At 38.7% G+C, this 25185-nt stretch overlaps 1 protein-coding gene across 1 annotated transcript in view; it reads left to right on the top strand.

The window, feature by feature from the left end:
* The window catches only part of CABCOCO1 (ciliary associated calcium binding coiled-coil 1), a 53055-nt gene extending 29720 nt beyond the window's left edge, over positions 1-23335 (top strand). The window contains exons 7-9 of the mRNA XM_027694131.1: positions 17194-17262; positions 17667-17807; positions 20343-23335. Of these exons, the coding sequence (XP_027549932.1) occupies positions 17194-17262; positions 17667-17807; positions 20343-20384 (252 nt within the window). The 3' untranslated portion in view covers positions 20385-23335. The remainder of the gene's footprint in view (positions 1-17193; positions 17263-17666; positions 17808-20342) is intronic.
* Positions 23336-25185: the final 1850 nt, after the last annotated feature.

The following is a 25185-nucleotide window of genomic DNA, read 5'->3' as shown; positions in this document are numbered from 1 at the left end:
AGTACACTAAACTTGACTAATGCTACAATAAGCAGTGGTGGTGCAGGAGGGTATTGCAGCTTCATTTTTACCAGGGTGTCAGACTGACTGTGTCAAGTACTTCCCTGTTAAAGCCCAGTTTACTTGGGCTGCATAAAATCTCTAGTGTGACTCTAGTGTTCTGGTGAACTCTTCTCTTGGAACAGTGATTTCTACCTATCAAAACCATCTTGAATTTTAAAATAAAAGAAATTCTCGAGATGGAGACTTTTAGACAAATTTATCATAGGATAACCCAAGAGAAGACGTTTAATGTCTGTCCTTCTGTTACTGTTGTCAGGTATAAATTTCGAGTGTGCAGTTAAGATTTACAGTCCAATTCAGGTGTCCTCAATCCCCTGTGCCCCAAGTAATTTCAGGGGAACTTCTGGGATTGTATCTAAAATAGACACAACATTACCACGGTGTGTAATGTTGGCAAAATTGCTCCTCAAGATGGAAGCTATTGCATTAAAAAATATTCTCCCTAAAATGCAAACATCTCATATTTACAGTTGTAGAAAATACTACTACAGCTTTGTGATGTGTGAGTGTATTGTATGTCTGTATAAGTAGAACATGAAGTGCTGGATTGGTTCATCTTGTGGGTCATTCCCAAATAAGACTTCATTTGAAAACATTTTAACTAATTGTGCTTTGTATTTTCTGTAGTGAATTAAGGAGCCTAGTTAGTTTTCAACATGAAGAGGAGGTTGCTGCAGTATTTCTGCAATATAACAGGAATTATATTTGTTAATATGCTTTGGGAGCATTTAAATTCTAATCACGCAGACGAAAGGAAATTTCAAGTGATGGCAAGTAAATTTAAATTACACAACAGTAAAGACTTTCATACCTTTGAAAATATTTCAGCACTGGCTTTTTTTTCACTTGCTTTGATTATCCATGATCACAGCAGCGGAATTCTATTGCTGTTGCCATAATTTCTAAAGCATAACTGTGCTAACATGAAATATGTATGTATAGGTACATTTGCCAACTTGTTTTAATTTTGTCACTGGCTTTCCACCTCATGTATTGGGAGGGGCAGCTGATCAGTACACTGGATGAAGGAGATATGCAGGCAACATTTGCAGAAAAAGTAGGGGTTTTTTTCCTGTGGTTTCAGCATAAAGAAAATTAGGTTTCCATCCCGTAAAACGTGTCTCTGTGACCTCTGGGACCCCTCAGTTTGCCAGCCAGCATTTGCTGGCTATGCACATGCAAGTGGCTCACAAACACTGCGTGAGGGAGGAGTTTTATGCTACATAGATTTGAGCATTGCTCTGTGTCAGACCTCAGAAGGTATGTCCAGTAATCTGATGGACACTTGAGCCCAGTGTATTTGGGGTTTGTTTTCTGGCGATGCTTCCAGGTTGGTTTGTTATTATTCAAGTGTGTCTTGGCAATTCCAGAAGGGAGAAGTTAATTCTGCCAGGAGTCCCAGACCTCTAGGACTGGTGCTTTCAGTATCGCCAAGGATGCCAGGGACCTTTCCCACCTGAAAGATGTGGAAGAGCATCCCACAGCCTGTTCCCTGCCATGGAATGCCTGTAATTTTAATGTTCCCTGGGATTGAGGACTGCTACCTCCTCCTCAAATTGAAACCTCGTCATGAGAATCTGCTATGAAGCGTTGGTGTGTTGCCTTGTTATTATCTCTCTTCAAATTGTGGTTATTCCAGTATTTATCCTGGATCCTATTCTCTGTAGGGAGGCCAAAACTCCTAGGCAGTCCTTGCATATGAGTAAGGAGCATAAGGAGTTTAAGACATAACCCTCAGATTGTTAGTGATTCAAGTGTCTTGGGAGAGCAAGAAGCAGGGGTAACACTTGTATTTGAAGATTCTGTCTGAGGAAGCATTTTCCTACCCTTCTCCAGCTTGATGTCCTCCTACCATGAGACTTTCCACATCTTCAGCAGCACCTGCTTATTGTAAAAATGAGAAGAAAGAACTAAGCACAACTGTGACCAAAAATAGAATTCCCCAATTTTTTTTTATTGCAGTGTTTAACCTCTGCTCTTTTAATCATATGCACAGCAGGGAAAAGGGGATGTGCTTTAACAACTCATCAGGTACTAAAGCAGTGCAACTTTTTAGCTAGAAATCATGCTATCAGTTGGAAGTAAACAATAAGACTGCATATATTTAATTATTTAATAAATTTTGAGTTATGCTATTCTTTTAATTATATTAATCAGGCAGGCTCCAACACTGCAACCCTTAGGGCTTGAAGTGCAATTTCAATGCTTTGTAATAAATTTGCCGAACTTTGGAAAAAGATGAAATGGCTTAATATTAAACATTTGCTTGATTTAAATTTTACTAACCCATGCACTTTATAATTCATATTCTTTCAGTGCAAGCTGCAGCAGAATGATCATAGTAGTAACTGTGAGCAAGCATTCCTTTTGCACACAGGTTTTGCTTATAAACTTGATGACTAAAGGCCTGGAATATCGAGGGAATGCTAAAGATCTGCAGAGCCTTTCACTTCAAGGTCACTGGTTCAAGCACACATCATTAAAGACACAAAGTTAACATCTGACTCCTGCTTCATAACATATATTAAATGAGCTAGTGGTGTCGGTGGAGACAAGGAAAGGATACAACCAGTTTAATAATAAGAAAAGACATAGGATTAATGGGGAGGTCCAAAAAAGAGGAATCAGGAGACACCCAATGTACCAGGCTCCTGTCCTCCTCTGTGTGCAATCCTTAGGGCTGTATTCATTCCTCAGTCTGGAAAGGTTGTAGCCACCCTGCTTGGTCTCATTTGATGTCATAAGCTTAATTGAGTTGAGCTGGGTAAATGCTAGGATCCAAGTAAGGAAAGGATCCAAGGAAAATTCAGGTAGAAGATGGTTTGGTGATGAAGTAATAGTGAACCTGGTTGGATGCTGCGAGGGCCCCACACAACAAGCTCCTTGAAGGGAGCTGCACACTGGCATCCTGACCACAGGTCGTTGCCTCAGACATATAAATCACAAGCAGAAAACTGTTGGCCCTGGTGTCCTCACGCCTGCCTTCCAAGTGAGTAATTACAGCCTGCCAATAGTAATTCCCCCAAAAAGTTAATTGTGGGTGGTACTCCCTCTTGATCAGTTGTGCAACGTGATTGCTGCTTCAGGCTCCTTCACAGAAGTACTTGCTTTTCAGTCATGTGATTCCTTGATGTGAGACCTTTAAGAACATTAGGTGTGTTTAGAGGAAGGAGTTTGTGTAACAGGGCAGTGATTTTTATTAGCCATTTGATATATATAGTTGTCAAAATGAAGTAAATTGCTTCTGTCTGCTCTAAAAAGGGCATTATTTTTCCTGCAGCTGTCTTTTTCCTTTTTTTTTTGGTCTTGTTGTTGTCATTGTTTTGAAATCTGGGTTGAGACTCGACCCAGGATGTCTTTACTTAATGTATACACAGGGTTTAGTGAAAGAAGTTATTTTAGCCATCATAAAGGAGCCCCATGACTCCTCCTTTCCGTGGTAGATTTAGTTATGAACATAGGCAGAAGGAAAAAAAAACCCTGAAACTTCACATATGTAGTTACTTTATTAATAAGGTCTCTTAAGAACATTTTGTGAGTAAGAAGAGAAGTAAGGTGGGAAAGACCAGAGAAGGAGAAACTCAGCCTTCTAGACAAGAGGAGATACAAATGAGTTTCCAGGAAAAAGTGTAGAGATATGGAACCCTGGCTTCGTTTGGTTTGTTTCTTTTGCCCTTTAGCCCTTGTTACTTGTATAACATAAAGTTTTTATAGCTTTGGAAGAAGTTTTAGTCACAGGTTTTTTATAGTTTTAATATGTGTATGCATTAAAAATATTTAGTAATATTTTATATTTAATGTGGGATTTTCTTTTTATTCTCAACACTTCTCTGGAGCAGAAAGCATTTTTGGAAGAACTCTTATCGATCTGAGCCACTGAATTAGACTAATGTAGAAGTTGTTAATTGATAGGTGGTTTCACTTAATTGTAATGGAGAAAAGCCATTGAAAGATTTTTTTAATGGATTTTTATGAATGAAATTGGGGTTTATTTTAAATAACTATGTGATGCTCAATGAAAGGATCTCTGGAACTTTCCTGAATATTTTATTCAATAACCTTAGCCCACGTTTGTTTTTATGAGGAAAGAGAAGTTCCAAGAATGTCTTTTTTTAATTTAAAATGTCAAAAGCTTCTGTATAAAAATACATTTCAACCTCTAGGTATTCACACATTGCAAGAGTATTATTTCTTTTCATAAAAGAATTCATCTAAATTCACATCATAATGTCTTTTTTCAGTAACAGTTTAAAACCCAATCAGGGTTGAAAAAAAGAAGGAGTCAGAGGTCAAAAATTAGATATTTTTAAAATAACACAGGGGGAAACATGCATAGGATATGTCAGTTCTTTCCTGAAAGAAAACATGATCATTAATCCCTCACTTTGCACCTTGTTTTTTCACCTCCAAACTTGAATATAAAACTTTTTTTGACATAATAGCCAATTGGTATTTAAAATTGTTGTCATCTCTGTAAGAAAAAGACATGGACTTGAAGTAATTAAAAAAAAAAGAAAAGAATTCTTCAAGCTCAGGTTATGGCAACCTGTGATATTTGGTTGGAGAGTTTTTAGGGTTTAAAAGAAAAAAATGGATCCAACAGAACTTTTATATTTCAAAATATTAGTGCATTAGCTTTATTGGAAAAAGCTGAAATTGTTCAAATGACCTCAGTAAAACAATTTGGACTACAATTCCCGGAATGCTCATGAAGCTGACATGTCTACATGTTCTTAAAAAGTCATAATCCATCATTCTGAGGCTAGATCGATGGATTATGACTTTCTGATGTCAGATCTGTGAATTAAGGCATTTTTGAGTACAGCCTGCTACCCAATTATTGCCCCTATTCATATATTATAAATCATTATTCCTTCACCAGGTAGTCAGCAGTTTCTATTTCCTAAAGTTTCAGAACCTTCTTTTTTTAGCCGTTGTGGCGCTCCCATTGAGCAATCAAAACTGGAGAGTGCTGACCTGAAAAATAAAGCTTCTATCACAGCAAATTGTTGAGGGAACAACAGTCATTTCTAATTCTTCAAGTTTCTGTTGAAATAAAGGGTATTAGATTAGATTGAAACAAATCTCATCCCCTTCCTGCACAAACAAGCAATATAATAAATTAGTACAAAAGTTGTTGGCAGGCATTGACTTCATTTTTAAGTGCTCATGCCTGAGTTTCTTAAAACCGATGCTTTCTTCTGAGAAGTTGACTTTTTTTTTTTTTATATGAAGACTGATCAGCTTCTGATTTAAAGCTGAAATTTGCCAGCGTGCTACCTTGATTGTGTCTATTAGGTGCTGTTAAACTGAAGTTCCTTTGAATGAATTATTTATAGAGTAATAAACGCACCTCTAATGCAATGGAATATATGATAAAAATAAAAAATGCTTTACTGTAACCAGTTTAGGTGTCAAATCAAAACACATCTTGAACAACTTTATTAAAAGATATTCAGAAAAAAGAAGAGCTGTTTTAGGACCTATCGTGCATCCAGAGAAGTCATTAAATGAAATGTAATCGTGCTGTGTTGGAGAGTTATCTCAACAGATTTCTCAGGCTAAGGGAATTTAGGTCTAGTCCGTGTGGATGGAAAAAATCAATAGTATGATCTTGTTGTTTTTTATTTCATTTTGCTGTACTGATATTCTTCATTAGGATGCAGTTTTTACACTAGATGGCTGTGCATAAAATATGTCCAGTCAGTACATTGCTGGTGGAGTAGTTGTCAAAAAGGATGGTGATCGATGGAAGGGAGGGTGGTGTAACGAGTGTGGTAGAATTCATCTTTTATTAACTATTTGTTCTAGTCCCGTGTCTGGCATGAGAGAGCTGTCACAGTGCTGGCTGGTGCCTCAGTTTCTCCTTTGGGTGAGCACATGGATTCTAAAATCTGTGTCCCAAGGACTGTTTCTGTGACTTTCTCTTGAAAAACAGATTTGTGTTTCTTGTGTTACCCCTGTTGCTCTTCAGTCAAGGATGTTTGTCAGAAAACACATGAGAAAGTTGACATGGTATTTTGCATGTCCTGCCATTAAGTAGTTGAGGGGGCAGTTGGTAATGCTTTAATATGCTGTAGTTTAACTCTTCTTGAAGGAAGACATTGTCTTGGCATATTCATCTAATTCCTTATTGTTTATTTCAGGAGTTCTGGGCATTAATGGCATCTTGCTCCCACCTTCCTTATCCTCTTACCTCTTTCACATTTTCAAATTTTGGCCAGCGGAACTTCCAGGGTGCTGCAGAGCGCTGGAGACAGCTGGTTTGTTGGGAGAGAACAGGAATAATTGTTTTATGAATGCTTCTGGAGAAAACACAATTTCAAGGACAAGTGCCAGCACAGGGTTGGAACCACTGGTGGAGCTCCAAAGCCTTTCTTGTTTCTGATGGCTTTCCAATGCGACACAGCTTCAGAGCCCGGTTCTGCTGGCGGGGAGTCTGGTGAAGCTCCTTCTGCCACCCACGGAAGTAGGCTCCAACCCATTTTCAGATTTCCTGTGAAATGCAGATGCCCACTAGATGGAGACACAATATTTTCTACATTAGTGGCTATACAGATGGTAATCAAACCCACCAGCTGCTGCCTGCGCGTTCCGGGCACCTCGCCAATTTACTGGCAGTATGTTGACTGGGAAGCAGACAGTGACACACTTTGATCGAAAAGCTTGTATGATGATTTTTTTTTTGTTGTAATATTATTGTTTTTTTAAAAAATGATAAAAGAGATCAAGATGTGTATCTTGATCAAAGGGTACTGCTGTCTGCTTCCCCATCAGCAACTTCTAATTTATAGAAATCAGATTGCATGGAAAGCAATCAGCAAAGGTTTGAGGTCTTTCTTGTTCTCACTGCCAAGACATGCTGACAAGTGAGAAAATTAAAATCAGAGAAGGTAGGGAGAGAACTAGTAAAACAGTGGTTGAAATATAATTATTTAAAGCTCATGATTTTAATAATTTTAGGGCTGTAAAAAAATCCAGTTAAAGTGTTCAAATTGGCTATTGCTTATATTATAAGAACGCCTTAAGGTCTTTTCTCTGATGGAGAGTGTTGCTTTGAGACTAATTTACCACTGAGAGAGAAATATATCTATTATTTGTTGTCACGGAATAATAACCTGTCTCTGGTCCTGGGGCCAAGTTTTTCAAAGGCACCTCCTATCAGCTCTGTTTCCTCCACATGGAGTTGTGGATCCAGTATGATTTATTAGGATGTATACATGATACAACGAACATCTGCAAAGAACACTGAAACTAGTCAGTCCTATAAACATGAAGATAGTGTGTGCAGAGGGACTTTCCTGAAAATTTGTCTATCATACTTGGTAAGGTCTTTTCCCTTTAGGGTCTCTAGTAGAGTCTTTTCTCTTCAGCTCTTGGTATTGACTCCTTCTTTAAAAAACTGGTTTGTTTTTTTTTGTTTGTTTATCTTTGGTCCTTCCAGGCTTAAACAATGATTAGCAGTTACAGATATATGTATGTATATATATATATGTGTGTGTGTCTGTGTGTCTGTGTGGACTGTGTCAGCTGGAGAAAGACTGTTTTGGTGCACAAGTGAATATTTCTGGCCAACATAAAAACACAAACCCAGTGACAGGGGTGAACGTTGCTTCACATTCTGCCAATGTTAAAATCAAAATAAAGAATCGTACGATAGAAGGACCTGGGATATGTGACGTTTTGTCTAGCTGGAGCAAGGGATTACAGCCTGCTATAGGTAGGGAAGTATTTCTGGGTATGGCTCTGCGTTCTCAAGAGAAGATGCTGCTCTTTGGTGCTTGCTCCCTCTAGGTACTTATGACATTGCTATTTAGGAAAGTTGCCAGGGAATAGGTACTGCTGAAAGGAATAAATAAAACCCTTTGACATCATTGCTTCATTTTTTTTTCCATCAAAAGGACACGTCATCCTTATCTCATCAGGCAAACTGTGTGCAAATTTCATGACCACGTTTTCTTTGCCTATTTTTGTAGAACAGTCTCAGAAAGACAAAGCATGAGGGAGGGAGAGGAAAGACTGCAGTGTACAGCTTTGGATTCACTTAGTCTATGGACAACTCAAGATTTTAATTTCAAAGTTTGAAGCATTTGCTCTCGATTCTGACTTGTGTTAGAATGCTGTATGACTGTGGAAGCCTTTGAACAAATGTCAGATTTTTGTTGGATCTGTGACTTGCGTGTGTGGTAATTTTCTAGAAGATGTAGTTAACAGAATTTGTAAGGGATAAGGAGTTAAGTGAGTGTTGTTTGTTTGGTTTTTAATTGGAGAGAAATTAGTGGGTAGAAATGTTTGTTTCTTCTCATGCATTGTTTGAACAAATTCTAAAAATCCACAGTGGATTATACGATTTGTCATGAGCTTCCCAACAAGTCAAAGCAGAATGAGATTTATGCTCTTTTTCAGCAGAAACCATTTCATGCCCCAACAGAAATGGAAATGACTGTTCTCAGAAACCTTCCAAGTCAAAGTGGGAGGAGATATTCTGTAAGGAGATGTTACCTTCTCAAAAACAACCTCACATCATCCAAGGTGTGGTTGGCTTTGGCAGTTTGCCAAGAGGAAACTTTAGTACCAGATTTCAAATCACCCACCAAGCCAAGCTGTGCCGAGGCAAAGCTTTGATTAACTCTTGCACTCACCAGACTAACCCTGCCCAGACCCACAGCTGCGTTTTTATTTAAGGTGAATGACAGTGTTGCAGGAAGAGCTAAAGCAAACACGGGCACTCAGGCTGAGGGGCAGCATAAACAGATTTATGAACACGGATGTTACAAGGAGAGCCTGTTTGCAATGGGGTATGAAATCCAAGTGTCACGTAAGGAAGGAGTGGTGGTTTCTTTTGACTAACAGGCTGTGGTTAGAATGCTGCTTAGATCCAAGTTATATAGAGATGGAGTTGTAGAGAAGTACCGGTATCTTAGACTTATGTGGGGGTTTTGTGTGTGCTGATCAAATATTCTGGTGTTAAAATAGACTAGTTTCACATAGAGAGGTAACTGAAAACTGTAACTCTGAAATTTCAGAGAAAAACTGGCTTGCTTCTGCACTCCCAAATTGGGAAATGTATGTTAATAGCTTAATTTTTATGATAAAAACATGAAAAATAAGTCCCTAAAATAGTGTCGAATCAATTTTCTGATAAAACAAATTTGTTTTCCCATTTGTGATTAAAATGACCTACAGTAAGATTTTTTTTTTAACTAGGTGTTAATTAAAAATATGGAAATGGATTTAAAAAACCTTGCAGTTCACAGCAGAAGAATTACCATAACTGATTTGTTCTCAGAGCCATGCCTGTTTTGAGATGTTTTTAAGATGTCTAAGTTACTGGTTGTTTTTCTGCATGATTGTTTCCAAAGCAAAATGTGATTCCAATAAAAACAGTAATTGAATTTACAGTCCACAGGACAAATTGTTGTTTTAACAGAAACTTACACACTCAGGCAAAGACCTTATGTTTTAGGTCTAATAACAAAGAACACAAGCTCCCCATTTTTATATGGCCATATATTCTGAAAAGTTTTCTAATGTGGCATACTTTAAAAAAAAAAAATCTATATTGTATTGTATTGTGTGAGCAGTTTTTTTCCTCCTCTTAGCTCTGGATCAATATTCCTTAGGTTGTGTTGGCTTGTTTTTTTTTTTTTTAATGCAACCTTTTAAATGTTAGTGCAGTTATTTTCTGTAGCATCAGCTGGGGGTGAATCAATATAGACCAGTCTATCCACGTCTAATGCACCTGATGTCTGAGAGGAGTTCGGAGGGACCTTGTTCTTCTGGCTTTTGGTACTGAAAGAATGCACAGAGCATGGGGCAGTTGTGTGAGGGGCTTGTCCATGACCAGTGTTGGATGGAGAAAAGGCTGGTTTCTGAGGAAGTGGGTAGGAAGGGAAGGCTGTCCAAGAGCAGAGGCAGACAAAGGCAGGAGGTGGAACCTGTTCCAGCGTCAGGCAGTGACTGTGCTTTACTGTATCAACAGCAAAAATTAGTTTTCTGCTGTCAGACTTTCTCAGCAAGAGCTCCCAGTCATTTCTTGAACCCCTTTTGCTATAAAAGGTGAAGTTTTTTAAGTTTTCCTAGGTTTTTGGAATCTTCTTGGTGCCTTTCTTTCCTGTACAGTGTATCCTCTTTGGATAAAGCCTTAAGTCTGTTCTTGCTGAACTTGGAGAAACTTGGTGGAGTAACACACAGCTTCAGGAGCACGTGCTGCTTTTAACTGGTGTGTGCACAGCATGGGTGACACTGGAGATTCACACGTGCTGGAAACAGGCATGTCTGCCTTTTTGGTAGTCTTAGAGCTGACCTAAGGCCCTGTGGAACAGTAAGAGTTGGTGAGATATTGTAACACCTGGAAAAAAGCAGTCCAGGATAGTCTGGTGCTCGTAATCTTCGCTGAGTCCCTACAGCGATCATTTCAATAAAAAAAGGAATATTTCATATTTCCCAGCACCAGGCAAACCAGGGAGCCTGGGTGAGGAAGCCAGCTTTCCTAGGTTCCCCTAGGGGAAAGGGGAGGTAGCAGGCTGTGCCTGCTGTGGTCCAGGGCAGGTACATTAAGCGATTGTTGGGTTCTTAATTTGTCTGACTTGCTCTGACTGTCTCTCAGGAGAGGGAATCATCTTTGCACTTCCTACAAGGAGGAGTTTAGGGGGTTGACAAAGCTCCCAAAGCAGGTGTGATGAATACCAGCCCCCTAAGCAATTTAATTCTTACAGGCCATTTTGTTGCCAAAGGCACAAGCTCTCATGCAAATTGGTTTTCTGAGAGTATGAAATTGCAGCAAGTATTTATAACATGTTTGAAGCCTGGTCCCAGAAAGAGGTACCGAGATGCACCTGGCCAAGTGTGCTTTCACAATTTTTTTTCATAGCATTTTCAGCATTCATATCAGATCTTTCCTGATTAAATTACTTGGAAAAAGAGATGTACGACAAGGAAATGTAAAGCTCCAACCTGATAAGGTGGATGCCACCAAAATATTGGAATGCCTGTTGTTCACTGGGTTCAACAGAACTCGCTTTTATGGTTTTCTCATGTGATCACATGAATAATAAAAAGGGGCTCAATTTTTTAAAAATATTTGTAGATCTAGATAGGTGGTTATTGTGGGAAAGGTGTTTGTGGTTTTTGGTTTTTTAAATGGCTTTAGATCCCTGTTGGTTATGATTCTACAGCCAGAATAGGAGCTGCCTGCTCTTTCCTTGTTTTCTGGGTGCCCTTGAAGTGGAAAGTGGGGGTTGGTGCTTTGAAGAGCCCTGACATGCAAGAGCTGCGCTTTCAAGAACTAAAAAAAATGCTTCACCCCTCCCCAAAATCTGTATGTATTATTTTTAAAAGGCTTTCATTAACCTTGAGCATTTAAAACAATGAGACAGATCCCCAAAAAATCATGAGTTACTTAAAAATAATTGTTGTTTTGTTCCTTTTCCTTGCAGTCTAGTTTTCGAGCTCTCAAGATTTATGTTTTCAATCTTTGCTCTGCAACCATAAGAGCTAGACACTAACTTTATTTTTAAATGAAAGCTGAGATTCTCTTGTAATCCCATAACACCAGGAGATTTGGCAATGCTAAATACAATGTGAATTTAGAGTGACCATTCCAAGGTGAATCATTTAGTGATGTGTCCTCAGCATAAAAGCCAACTGAGGATTTTTTTTTTAATGTCTTTTATTTTGTCTTTCTAAATAATCTGAAAATTGGCAGTAATAACTGGAAGCTTGGTAAAAGCAGTAGAAGACAACTTCAGCCTAGTAAAATCAGTATTTTTTTTTGTTTCTGGTATGTTAGGATATTCTTACAGAATCTAGGTATTAAGGGCATTCTGCATTTAGATATCTCTAGAGAGGAAGGCTTTGGTTGTTTTTGTAGAAGCACCCTTTTCTACTCAGTCAAGCATTAAAATTGGCAGCAGTTCCTGGAGTAGAAAGAAAATCCTGGTTGTTGCCCTCATATAGTTACTGAAAACAGTAAGAGGATATGTAAAAGCTTTAACTCCAAGGAAAAATATTTATAACTGTGACAGTGTGTTTCCTTACAATAATTTATGGGCAAAATGTAAGAAAGGAGGAACACAAGCTATAAATAATATTTCTTATGTAAACATAACGGCAGTAGCAAATTCTTTTTATTTAAAAATTAATATTGATGTTCATTAATATAAATTACCACATTTCAGATGACTCTGATGTCCTTGAGGCCAGATGTCACTGACTGATTTACAGCTTCCTGGGGGGAGGAGGAGATCCTGTTTTGTCAATGTAGGCACCAAATTGCTTCAGATAGCTATTTTGGACTAGATTAATTACTAATGTATTGTCAACAAAGTCGATCCACATCTCAGCTCAGGAACATGGAAAACTCTCTTTGAAACATATTAACTTAGATTTTGAAATGCAGGAAAAAGAGCATAATGCCTACTTTTGACTCACTGAACTTCTGTCTCATTTAGGAATAGTGTTTTCAAAACTCCTGCCCAGGAACATGCACACAGAATTTCCATGTGCATCATTAGCAACTCGGGAACATACTTCAGAGGCAGAGTTTTAGGCCCTCATTGATCTTAATTCTACTTTTAATATTAATACAATTGCATACAGCGAGGGCGTTTGGAAGGAAGCTCTGCCATCTTTGTCACACCACAGAGATCAAATAATCTGGATTAAATTTTTGAGTGCTTCCTAAAATCCTTGTGTATAGTGTTGCTGCAAAATAGGATGGCCAATGTATTTGTAGAGGTACCGGCAGCCTCCCAGGAGCCTCCTGTGGGAACGCTGGTGGGCGATGCCTCAGCAGGCAGGTGGGGTGGGTTTGTTGTGTTTGCATACGCTGGCAGGTTAAAGAGGAAGGATGAAAAAAGGCTGCCTGGTTTGAGTCAGTGCATCTCTGTCCATTAGGTATTCATTCAAATCCAACCACATGAAATACAGGCACCTAAACAAACCATCTCTTGTAAGCGCCTTTTGTTCCAGCCGCTGAAATTCAGCACATTTGTAGGTGTGTGGCTGGGCAAGCTCAGCATGAATAGCAAACTAATGTAAATCCTGTGTTACAGAGTTTGTTTGATAGCAAATCTCACATACACATGAGAGAAATCTGTGGAGGTCCCTGGTAGCACAGGATTCTGTGGCCTACAACTAGAGACTATGCAGGTGATATGAATATAGAGAATAACACACAAAGAACTCCCTTTTTAAAATGCATCTGTCATTCATATAAAATCAAATCCATATCCATGGAAAGGCTTTGAAAGATGTTACAAGGCTTTAGAAATGGCCCATGCTGAACATGGGATTTTTTTTTCCAGTCCTTATAAATAATTATTTTCCTATGTTTGGTAAGATTAACTGCAGAGAATTTATGTTAAGACTGTGTGGAAAGGAGTACAGAATTTCAGATAATATTAAGCTTAGAAGGTGGTTTCAAAATGTTTCTGTGATACAAAAGCCATGTATTAGAGGCAAATGCACCACCCCCTCAGTCTCTTTTCTCGTTTATGAAATAAGTAAACATAAACTCTAAATTCTCATTTTCAGCAAGTATGTTAGTAAATCCAAACTGACCTTGACCTTAGCTTTGCTAATTTCCAAACTCTGATATTTATTCCTGGAGTAGATTGTTTCCTTTCATACCATGTACATAAAAACTGCAAACCTTTCCAATGACTTGAATTAGAGTGTAAGTAAATAGCTGGTTTTAATCTACATAATATTTTGAGAGCAGACGTTCTGTGCTATGACTATTAAGATATACCCAGCAGCCATTTCTATAATACTAAAACCTCTTATATATATTATTAAAAGTAATGCTATCAGCCAGGGCTTGTTTTATGCCACAGAAACTTAAATAATAAAACACAGTGTGGATAAAATCTGCAATAATAGTAACTTAAGCAAAATTAATTTAAGTAACAGATAACATCTGGGGGGAAATGTAATGGTATATTGATAAGTTATGCAAAGCTAATTTTGTAATAACTACCACATCTGTGGAACTCATCTATTAGAATGCTTTACCAATCTTCTTTCCTGCCATTATCCTGTTTTAGAAATTTTCCTGTGTACTATTTTATTGTCTTTTCTCTGCCTACATTTGTAAAAAGGCAATTTGCTAGCTGTGAACAACAAGAAAAGTATGTGGGTTTATGTACAGAACAACACTACACTTTTTATACTTCAGTCTCTTTATGCACACTAGTACTAGAAAGAATTCCAGAGCGGAATTGTGACGTGGGGCTGTCCATGGAGAGCAGTGCCTGCAGTTCTCAGCTGGCCTGATATAACTGGGGTGGGAAAGTGAAGGTGATGCTGAACAATACTTCCCAACCAACCTCTGCTGGGTGTCAGCTCAGCCTCCAGCCTGCTCCAACTTGTCCGGGTTCAAGTGGCCTTTTGGCACCCCACCACACCCAGGAATTAGTAGGAATATTGCGCTTAATTCTCCCTCCAGCTCTTTCAGAGCAGCTGACACTGATATGCCAGCTACATTTGTGCGATTGCCTCACAATTCCTTTATGTCTGAATTCCCGTGGACCCACCGGACCACAGTGTGCAGGAAAATATTGCCAATTAATTTTAAGGCATTATCATCTTGCCAAACTGTTTCTCACATTTCGATAGTTATATTGATTCAAGAGGACACTTTGAGTAATACATCTTTGTCATAGTGAATAATGCTCACATAATGACAAATCTTCAGGAATTAAAAAAAGGAGGATGAAGTTTTTAATGTAGGTCAGTGGAAGTAATTCACCATAAATTTACTCAGACTTCAGAAACCAGCAACATTTTTTTAAAGCCACTGTAACTGTATAAAACTTACTGTGTCTCCTTCTCTGTTTTTAAATAGATTTTACTACAGAGCCATTGGTGCTATTAAGCATGAGGTTTTGTTCAAAGGAAACACAAAGACTTAATTGTGTTTTTTAAAGGAAAGTATTGCATCAGAAGGATTCATTTAAATACGTTTGTTGGCTTCGGGCTCTCACCACAATTCATTCGTTCTAATTTTCCCCTGGACTTGTTAAGGACACAATGTATAGGAAGGAGCAATGCAGAATGGCATTTTTAGGTCACTATATTTTGGCTGTAAACTGTAGTGCTGCTCATAAACTTGTTATTACTAAACAAAATGCTTCATATTCTACACTGAAGTTGCACAGTCTTTTAAAAAAACTTTTGGCTGAATGTTGGGACTATTATGGCTCATTAAAGAGACTAGTTCTGCTGTAATTTAGTTATTTCTTAATGATCCAAGGGTTATTATTAGACATGGAACAGATGACTAAAGAATGGCTCTCTGTAAAAAGACGCAGTGAAGTAAAAATATTATTCTAAAAAAACAGAACCTCTGAAAATCTTATCCATGCTACAAAAACGTGTTTGATCAGCTTGGAACTGATTCTAAAAACTGGGTCTTTTTTTTTTTTTTTAAATTTGGACCAGAGGGAATAAATGTAATAATGATTTAGCCTAAATAAAGAAAATATTTTGAGTGAATAGGTAACTAACTAACCAAAAAATAGTGCTTTAAGGAAGCAGAAAGTAATTGTGAATTCTCATCCAGTTCAGCTAATATTTTAATAAGAAAACATAAGGTAAGAAATCAGAGAAAATGGATATAACTGCTAAATCAAAAAAGCTCTAGTTAAAAAAAAAATAGAATTTGAAAACAAAGAATCTTTTTATTTTAGCAAAAATACAGTTTAACTCAGCTTTTTAATTTTGTTGCAAACCCCAAACTTTCTAGCTATTCCTTTTGTGAGTCTGAAGGCACTAACACAGTGCTGAAAATTTGAATTACAAGCAATAGAGGAAAATACTTCTATAAACCTGTTTTTCTCCTCACTTATTATCTGCCAAATATTTCTGTCAGCCTTTTGGGTTCTTATAAACATGGGCTGATACTGTTTGCCTTTTTTAGCGAGCTCACACATGACAAGGAATCTTGAAGATAGTGACAATGTCCAAACAGAAGTTCTGAAAAGCTTTTAGGACTGCAAAAGAGATTTTTAATGCAATAAAGTGGCTAGGTCTCACTTTTTATTTTCAATTTTTGCTATCACTTCTGTAGATGTATAGAATCTTTAATATTTTCAGCATGTGTAACTGTAGCAAGTAACTAACTAAAACCAAATATCAACCTAACCATGATTTCAAAAGCATGAGGAAATTAATTTATGGGAGCTGCAATTACCCTGATGTGAATTAATGTCGTTTACTTACACCATCCAAGCAAAATCCTGTTTGTAATCGCTGACTCAGAACTGGAACATCTGCCTCGTATTCTCGATGGGCACTTCCCCTTGCAGAGGCCCCAAACATACAATTTCAGTGTTATTCCCTGTTCCTTGCTTGTTCAGATATGCCTTTTTTCGCCCTATTTGGCACATATGTTCTCTGTCATCCTTTTTTTTTTTTAAATAGGACACAAAACCTTGTCCCTTTAGAGGATGTAGGGCTGCCTTCTGCATCATTCCTGAGAACCTGAACATGCACTAGGTTCTTCATCCAGCTGCTCTGAGGGGGAAAAGCCATTCCCTCCGAGCATTCCTGGAGCTGCAGCTCACACACCAGCACAATACCAGTGAGGTTCCCATGTTCACAGCAAAGGAGTGAGTTGATGAAGCAGCAAAACTCGGACCATTAGCAGCTCTTAAATTATAGTCACATATTAAAATATTTTTCTTAGGGCCTTACTTGATGCAGTGTCACTACAGCTTTACTCCAGCTGACTCCTTTGGTAGAGCCCTGCAATTCCAAACTGCAAAAAGATCCCTGTTCAGAGGTGACAAATTTGCACTGGGAAGACAGCACGTTACCTAAGCACCGTGTTTTCTAAACGTAATTATCCACATGAGTAAGAAGCTGTAGTGTTATGAAATTATGAAAATCATCTGTTCTTTCCAACTATTATAAAGAGGGCCCCTTGAGAGGCAGCTAGAAATTAAAGCTGATCTATAATCATTTTCAGAATGCTTTCCAGTTCTGAGCACCTGGATAGTAACAGAAAAGGTATTGTTTTTTGTTGCTTGCCAGCCATTTCATTTCCATTTTAAAAAATCTGCAAGAAACCTCTGAGTAATGATTAAACCTGAATTACTCTTTTTCTTTTTTCTTTTTTTTTCCTAGCACCAGCAGGATGGGATTGAACTTGACCAACCTGCAGTTCCCTCCTCAGCTGCAGTGACAGAATCTCAGGTGTAGAGTTTTGTCCCTTTTAATTTATTTTGGGGTTTTTGTGAGCTATTTTCCTATGAATTCCCATTGGAGCCCAGTCACTGATGACATTTATTCTCCAGAACATAACATGTGTTCTCTTCTAAGATTGAATTAAATTACTTTTAATGCATTAATCAGTCAGCAGAGGACATTTATTTGAGTCATCACCTCTGGGCTCTCTCTCGCCCCTTGTAACTTCATTGCCTCAGGACCTCTCTGCCAACCTGGGCAGTGCAAGACAGACACTGCTGGTCCCTGTCAGAGCAGCACTTCCCGAAAGCAGCTCCATGTATTGCTGCATGTCTTTGGCTGGTGCTGTTTGGTCTGGTGGAGGGCAGGATGATGTTCTAACTCGCGTGTTTCTTGTGGGTGGTCGCTGCCAGGGGTCTGATCAGGAGGATTGCCTGGAAGAGCCCTGTCCAAAGGCAGAGTCCTCCGAGGCAGATGCTGTGGCTGGTGTCACTGCTGAAGATCAGAAGTCTGCAGAGTGTGAAATCCCAAATGAAATTATTGGCAACCTTGAGGTACTATTACTAGAAAGCTATTCACTAATTCTGTCTATGGTTAATTAGCTAGCTCAGCCTTAATGAATATAAACTGTATTCGTGCTAAAGCTGGCAAAAAGCACATCCATATGCTGTAAAAATGTGAATTAGCCTCTATAAATAACTCCTAGTTTAGTCAGCTTACATGAGATAAGATAAAAAATATTCAATAATATAACAACATATATCTTCAGCATTACTGTGTGTCAAGAAACACAGGCCAAATCCTGCTCTCGGTGATGTCAGTGATAAAATTCCTTCTCAGGGGTTCAGGACCAGCTGCTGTGATGGAGTACCTGCAATGTGTGCTTAATATAAATTGTTTGATGCATCTGTGTTACACATCCTTCAATCTGTGTAAGAAAAAACAGGTTTATACCAATTCTAGGCTTTGTTTGGTCAGTGCATGACTGTACCAGAGCTGCCTCAATGGAACAGATCAGGTGTCAGTATGGGGGCTACAGACACTGAGGAGTCCATGATTTCTTTCTGTGGGGTTCATGAAAGGGAAGGAAGCTATTGACACTGAACTTAAATAAGAAATTATTGAAAACAAACCGGCTAGAACAGAGTTCCACCAAGGAACTGCTGGAATTTGGTCTTATTTGCAACAACCAGGTGGCACTTTGAACTTTAGATACAGCACATTAGACACTATTGACCAAGCAGCAGTTTAAGAAATAGCTAATATTATCTGAAAATAGTGTGATGTTGATAAATTCTTTTACATAGACTATACATGAATGGAGAATATAGATAAGAATAATGATGCCATCATTAGATCTATCTATTTGATTTCATACTCCATTTCAACATGTCTATAGAAACAGGAGGGAACCTCTGGCCTGTGTTGTTTTATTCCTGTCCCTACCTGTAAAAAAAAAATAAAATTCCTGGTTTTCACTTGACCTTGATGCCATCAGTGTCAGTGCTAAGAGTTTTTTCTTTACAAAAACTGCACAGATGAGAAAAAGGTTTTATTTTTTTCTTCTTTTGCAACTCTAGGTGTATACACAGAGAATAATTTCCCTTCAGTTTTTAAGTCTTTCACAAGTGTATCTTTTTCACCTGTTTTCTCAGTTTCTTGACCTCTGAAGTCATCTTATAATGAGATTTTTACCTGATTCATGATCAAACTCATACCATTTTTTGTTATGTGTGAACTGTGATTTCACAGTCTGCATTGTATCTTAACATATGCATTAACAAGGCAACTGTTGTTCTAACTGAGTCTAGAAAACAACTTTTATTCTGATATCACTCAGTGGTCTCAGCAGCAGCCATAGTGAAGGAGGGTAGGAGAGGATTAACCTAAGGATCAGTGTTCCACAGCAGAACAACTAAATATACACACATAATGTAAAGGGGTGAGGACATGTTTGGTGATGCTTGAGGTTGGATTGACTATAGTGAAGGTCATCTGCAAAGGTACAAAATTGAGAGGGAAATTCCAGCCTTTTGGTTCCAATCTGAGCTACTGAGAACTTTGAAAACATTTTAACTGTGGTTATCCATTGACAGATTGCAGAATAGCGCTGGTGGGGATTTCTAGGACTGAGAAGACACAAAGTCCCTAAAATGTTGCGTGTTTCTGGGACAAATCCATTTGCTTTATCAGAATCGCCTGAATTCCACTAAGAATGCAACTCTTAAGTTTTGGAATAGTTTGTGCAGAGTTTGTAAAGGACCTCTGAGCCTGTTCCACTTGTCTGAGCAAAACTTTGTGACTCTTAAAGTCATTGCACTCCTTCTGTCTCTCTTGTATTTTTGGAGTAATGAATGCTGATATTGAGAAATATATGTAAATTACCTATAAACTCCCAGTATTTTTGGCCCCTTATCCAGTGATCCCACATTTCCAAATGCCATAGAATCAGAGATTGCTAAACATTATCACTGCCAAAGATTTTGCTAAAATATGTCCCAACCCTTGTACCTTCCCCACAAATGCTACATTCCAAATTAAATGCTCCATGTCTACAGCAGTCTGAATTTCCAGAATGAGATACACATTCATAATTTTGCTTGTAATTAAGTCAGACAAGCAGCACCACAGCAGTATGTTTTTTTATTGTTCATTTTCAGTAATGCTTTCTAATTCCAGCAATGTTTCAATAAAACACATTACACTAGAGAACAAACATCTGCAGCAAAGGAAAACAGTGGCAACAACCAAATCCCAAAGCAATCTTTCTGGTTTGGTGTCTGTTGGTAAAGGCTGTATGAGAATATGGGCAAATTATCCTATCTCCCAAAACAAGGTTACGTGAGGAATGGCTGTCCCAGATCCCTTCCTGCTGATGGCAGCCGTGCCATACATCGGGATTGTGCACGGCAATATGATAACGTGTTATCACATAAGTCCAGGCTGGAACACCGTTATGTCTGCAAAACAGGAAGGTGTGTAGGATAATGTCTGCCTTGCTGCACTACAGTGTGTCAAAACCACAAAGACAATGTGCAGCCCAAGATAGCTCCATCATAACCACTTCTTTCTTCTGATTTTCTTTACAGGCGGACATAAATGAAAAGCTGCAAATGCAGGAAGAAGCTTAGACTCGGAGAACAGAAAAATTAAAAACTCCTAAATAGCCAGATAAGAAAGGTGATGCTGGATTTCACAGGAATGGGGCAGTAGGGGATGGCACGCACAGAGCTGGCTCCCTGCCTGAACATAATTATTCCTATATAAAGGAAAGTGGTTCTGTTAACATTTACCTAGAAGTAGTTCATCTCAGTTCCTCAAATTTACTGTGTTCTGCCAGCGTTGTTGTTTAGTTTAGGCTTAAGTTGAAGATTATAAACAGAAGGATACAGAATCAAAACATGTCAAAGTTCAGTTTATTTCTGAATAGAAATCCTAACTTAAAAAAAAAAAAAGTTGAAGTTTCATTCTCTTTCCTTCTTCCAGTTTTGAAATATTTAACAGTTTCTGCTTTACACCTATGGTTTTTTTCAGGAAATGTTGCTACAAGGAGAATACATAGAGAGGAAACATCATTTTGAGGCACTGCAGATATAATAAGGAGAGAATTTACTTAACATGGAATTACACACTTTTCACTGTAGCTATTCGTTAATAATATGTATGTTATTTCATTTTAATTTGCTTCCTAAGCTTTAAAACACACTTAATAGCTTACACTTCTTTCTTTCCACCATATTAAAATTGCATAAATGAAGAGTTTCCACTTCAGTATTCCCAAGAAGAGTTCCTTTAGATTTCAGGAGAATTTTTTCTGGAATGCATGTAACCTTTCATCTGAGAATGTTTCCATATTTTTTCCAGACATTAGAGAATGTTTCATACTCAAAAGGAATTCAACCAAATAAATGACCTCAGAAGAACCGGTTTAACATCTATGTTTCAGAACTGTGGCCTGTATTTATTGTGTCACAGAACTCTATGCCCTAGAAAGCATGTGAAGTACAAGTCATGCTTCGAAGCGTAAGGCTGGATTGGATTACATGTTTAGTGGAATATTTGAAAAATAGAGTGTTCTATTCATTACATTTTCATATTTGTCTCCCACTCAGTAAAAAGTTCATTTTTGTTTCATTTCATCCCCGTTTTTTGATGGTGGTAAATGAAAAAAATTGGCAAGCCTGACTCAGCCCAATCAAAAAAAAATAAAATGGCTTGTACCATTTTTCCTAAAAGGTCTGGTTTGGTGGTGCCTGACTTGCAGGGGCTGCTCCCAGCGGGCGTGGGTCCAAGGAGGGGTCATTCCCATGTGCTGGTCAGTGGGAAGTGGTCCCACAGCTAAAGACCACATCCAGTACTGTGCCTGGGCACCAGCAGCCTGGGCGTGCTCTACGGAGTGCAAGTCACATGTAGGCTCTGAGCTCCTGTAAAGCAATGGTTCAGTGTTTGAAGTGGACAGAGTATTTTACTGGGTCTCTGAGCACTGAAAAAGATTGTTCCCCTGGTGAGTCTTAAGGAGAAGTGAGCTCTGTAATGATTCACTTCCAAGTTTTCTTGGTTGCTCTTTCCAGTGCTGGCCAGGAAATTACTGTGAGCTTCCTTTCAGCTATTAACAGCTAACTGTTCTGCTTTGAACACTGAAGGAATTCCTGAAACATTATTAGTTTTACCTTTAAAAAAAATATTTTGATTCCTGGTTGTGTTCTTTTGTTGTTTTATTGCTATGAAATACAACTTTTTTTGTTATCAAAACTTTCTGAAATCAAAATGTCCTTTACTTTGATACATAAATCCATCTCCCAGCACACTATGCTAATGTCACCATTTCCCTGGTTTTGAACTCAAAGGTGAGAACAGAACTTTTGAAGAGAGCTGTCCATATGACAAAGAGTATTTTAAATACTTTTTAGTGAAAATGTGTTATTGGCAATTTAGCATTGTTTAGCACTTCAGACCTAAATCTGAGGACTGCAGCATTCCTGCTGTAGAGCTAAGCAGAAAGGGACTGGCTGTGATTTATGTTAAGACCAATGCTAAACAAAGGCTTTTGCCCATAGCTCTTTCTCTCTCTCTCTCTCCCAGATTTTGTGGAACCTCTGGGAAATTTTAAAGTGCTTTGAAGATGAGAAATTGTATATGAACATCGAGTAATACTGTGATGATTTGTTAGCAGTCACTACATATGCATAACAGCTGAGGTAGTGCAGAAATCCAAAGTGAAGTCCAAATCCCACAAACTATATTTGTAACCATCTTTCTGCTGAACTAAATAATGCTACCAATAAAAAATAGCCCCTGGGATTTTTTGGGAGTGGGAAGGAGGATGGTGAGGAGGCTGAAGGAGGGAGGATGAGTAGAAGGTAGACGTAGCATCTCTCTAAGCAGTCAGAGTGCGTGTTCTGACACAGCATATGAACATGGAATTGAAGAATCCTTTAATGTTTTCAGAATGTTAATATGAAATGCAAAACGTCATGCTTTGGATAGATGGGTAGGAACAAAATGTTCAGATGCAATATGGTGCATTAAGAACAGTCTCCATTCTGCATTCCTGGCTTTTCCATTGGTTTAAATCAGGCTTGCTGTTTCTCCAGCCTCTCGTGTCATGTTGAGTTACTGCTATAGTCATCTCTAAAAATAATTATGCTGTCATTCCTGGAATCTACAGTTGAGGCTTTGGTATAACAATCTCTGGTTATTTTTTTTGCCACACTGTTGATGTAACAAAGTTCTTTACAATGCACATAGTTCCTAACGGGTTCCAACCCTGCAGAGCTCTCAGTTTAAATCAGATCTTGTAGAAATGAAGGGAAGAGGTGTCGTGTTCTACCTTCTTTGGTGGTTTTTCAGGGGTCAGAGGACAGACGAAACAGTATATTTTCTCCTATATAAAGTATAATATTGATGCTTTTTAGCATTTTCATGGCAAAATACTGGTCTTTACTAACATTTTATAATGAGAGAGTGAACAACTGGTAATTATACTCTAGTAAAAGAAAAGCTCTATTTTCAGACAGTGCTTTCCTGCATTATACTGACAGAGTGATGGAAGCTTAGATGGAAAGCAGGTTTTCTAGTAAGTAGCTGGCTTGAAAGTGTTGGGAAAGGAGACAAAAAGAGAAAACAGTTTTTTACCTGTTTCATAGTGTTTTGTCATGACCTTTTCTTCTCCAGCCTTGCTTCCCTTCTTCTGTGCCAAAACTTGATTTGAATTTGAAAATTACCACATTGTTTCCTTCCTAAAATTGTAACTGGCATTCCTAGAAAATTTGCTTTCCCAGAAAAGCCACTGTGCGTAGGCTTCAAATTCAGCTTTTCGCGAGTGAGAAAAAGACATTTTCTTCAATAACCTCCACTGCCAACCTGACCACAAAACATGGGCAAAGTCAGCATTGGCCTGTTTAAATCAGGCTCCTCAGCAATGATTTGGCTGAATTCAGCATCACCCAAATGCATCCCTCCAGGTGTACCTGTTGTACTTATCTGAACAACCTCTGGAGCACCTCCGCTCCTCCACCACCCCTCACAAGGAGGTGACAGCAGTGACCAAGCACGAGCAACTCAAAACTGAATGTAGCATTTCAGCCCATTCTGTTGTAGCCCTTTGAGTGTGCAGAGCAAGCTCTGGGCTCCAGCAGTTGAGGATTCAGATCACATGTACCAAAAAAAAATAATCAAAGGATAGTTGCAGTGACTCATGTAATTGAGTCCCATTCAGATGCAGAGCATTAAATAGGACATAGAATTAGTAGTGCTGCAGAAAGAACGGAATGTAATATATTTCCAGGGTAGAAACAACCTGACATTTTACATAGTGGACTGCTTTACAGCCTAGTGGTGTTGCTTTAAAGCCTGTGCTGTTGCTGACTCAACAGAGGGTGCATTTAATGGGAGGTTTGTTCTTACAGAATTCTGCACTCACGGGGTTGCCTGGGCCTGCTGGGAGTTGTGTGTATTTTCAATATATTTTTGAGTGTTTCTGCAGCTGATTCAAAGAACGAAAAAGGAAAAGGTGAGTCGCTACAAGCACCCCAGCCAGGTAGGGTAGGAGGAACAAGAGGATAGACCTGTGGCCTGACAGCAGGAAGCTGTGAGGAAGAATGGTCCAAAAAAGTTATTCACCTAAATGAGTATGGTACTTCTGTTTCTGGAAGAAGGCTGGTGGAGCTGTGTCAGTTTGGGATGCTGATGTGGGTGTAGATTCATGGCAGGAGTCTCTGCAGGTTGGTTGAAGCACCTTTTAGGTGAGTCTGTTCCTTCAGTGGCTGCAAAGATGGCCTCAGGATTTTGCCTCTCTTCACTGAAGTTAGTCTACATGAATATTTCAAGTTTTACTTTATCTCTTTTTAGCCCTTTCAGAAGAGGTCTCACGCAACATTTTCTTGACATGTTAATATCATGTCTTTAAAACACCAGCCAAGACAATTTTCCTGTCTAGTTTTATGATTGCATTGATTGTAGCATAAGAAATGTCATATTGGGACAGAGCAGGATCCAAGGGTCCTTCTTTTGGCACTGGCTATGGGAGAAGCTTAGGGAAGAGTATAGGAGCAGGGCATCCTGTTCCACTGGATGAAGGCACACCCTTCCATGGATTGGTGCTTTAGAAACTTGTGGAGCCAAAGTATGCACCCAGACTCTGTGGTGAGTTGAAATCAAAGGACATGATCTCTGTGAGTTTTTCTAGTCCTTTCTTGACCTCAGTTGTGCTCCTGCCCACCCCACTGTTCAATGGCAAAAAGTTCCACACTGTAATTTTGTGTTGTTGATTAACCCCAGCTGCAGTGGATACCGGAGTATGAGTTTCCTCATCTCAGAGGCTTTCAAGATCCTCAGCTTTGCTGGTCGCTTGTATGTGTTGAGATGGAGTGAGTGGGTAACCACGAAGACACTGAGTTTTCACATACAGCAAGAGCAGCTGAGATCCAGGTA

This window comes from Neopelma chrysocephalum, unplaced genomic scaffold (assembly GCF_003984885.1).
Source record: "Neopelma chrysocephalum unplaced genomic scaffold, ASM398488v2 Primary Assembly neopelma1_96, whole genome shotgun sequence".
Taxonomy (NCBI): domain Eukaryota; kingdom Metazoa; phylum Chordata; class Aves; order Passeriformes; family Pipridae; genus Neopelma; species Neopelma chrysocephalum.
This window is presented reverse-complemented; position numbering and strand designations above follow the sequence as displayed.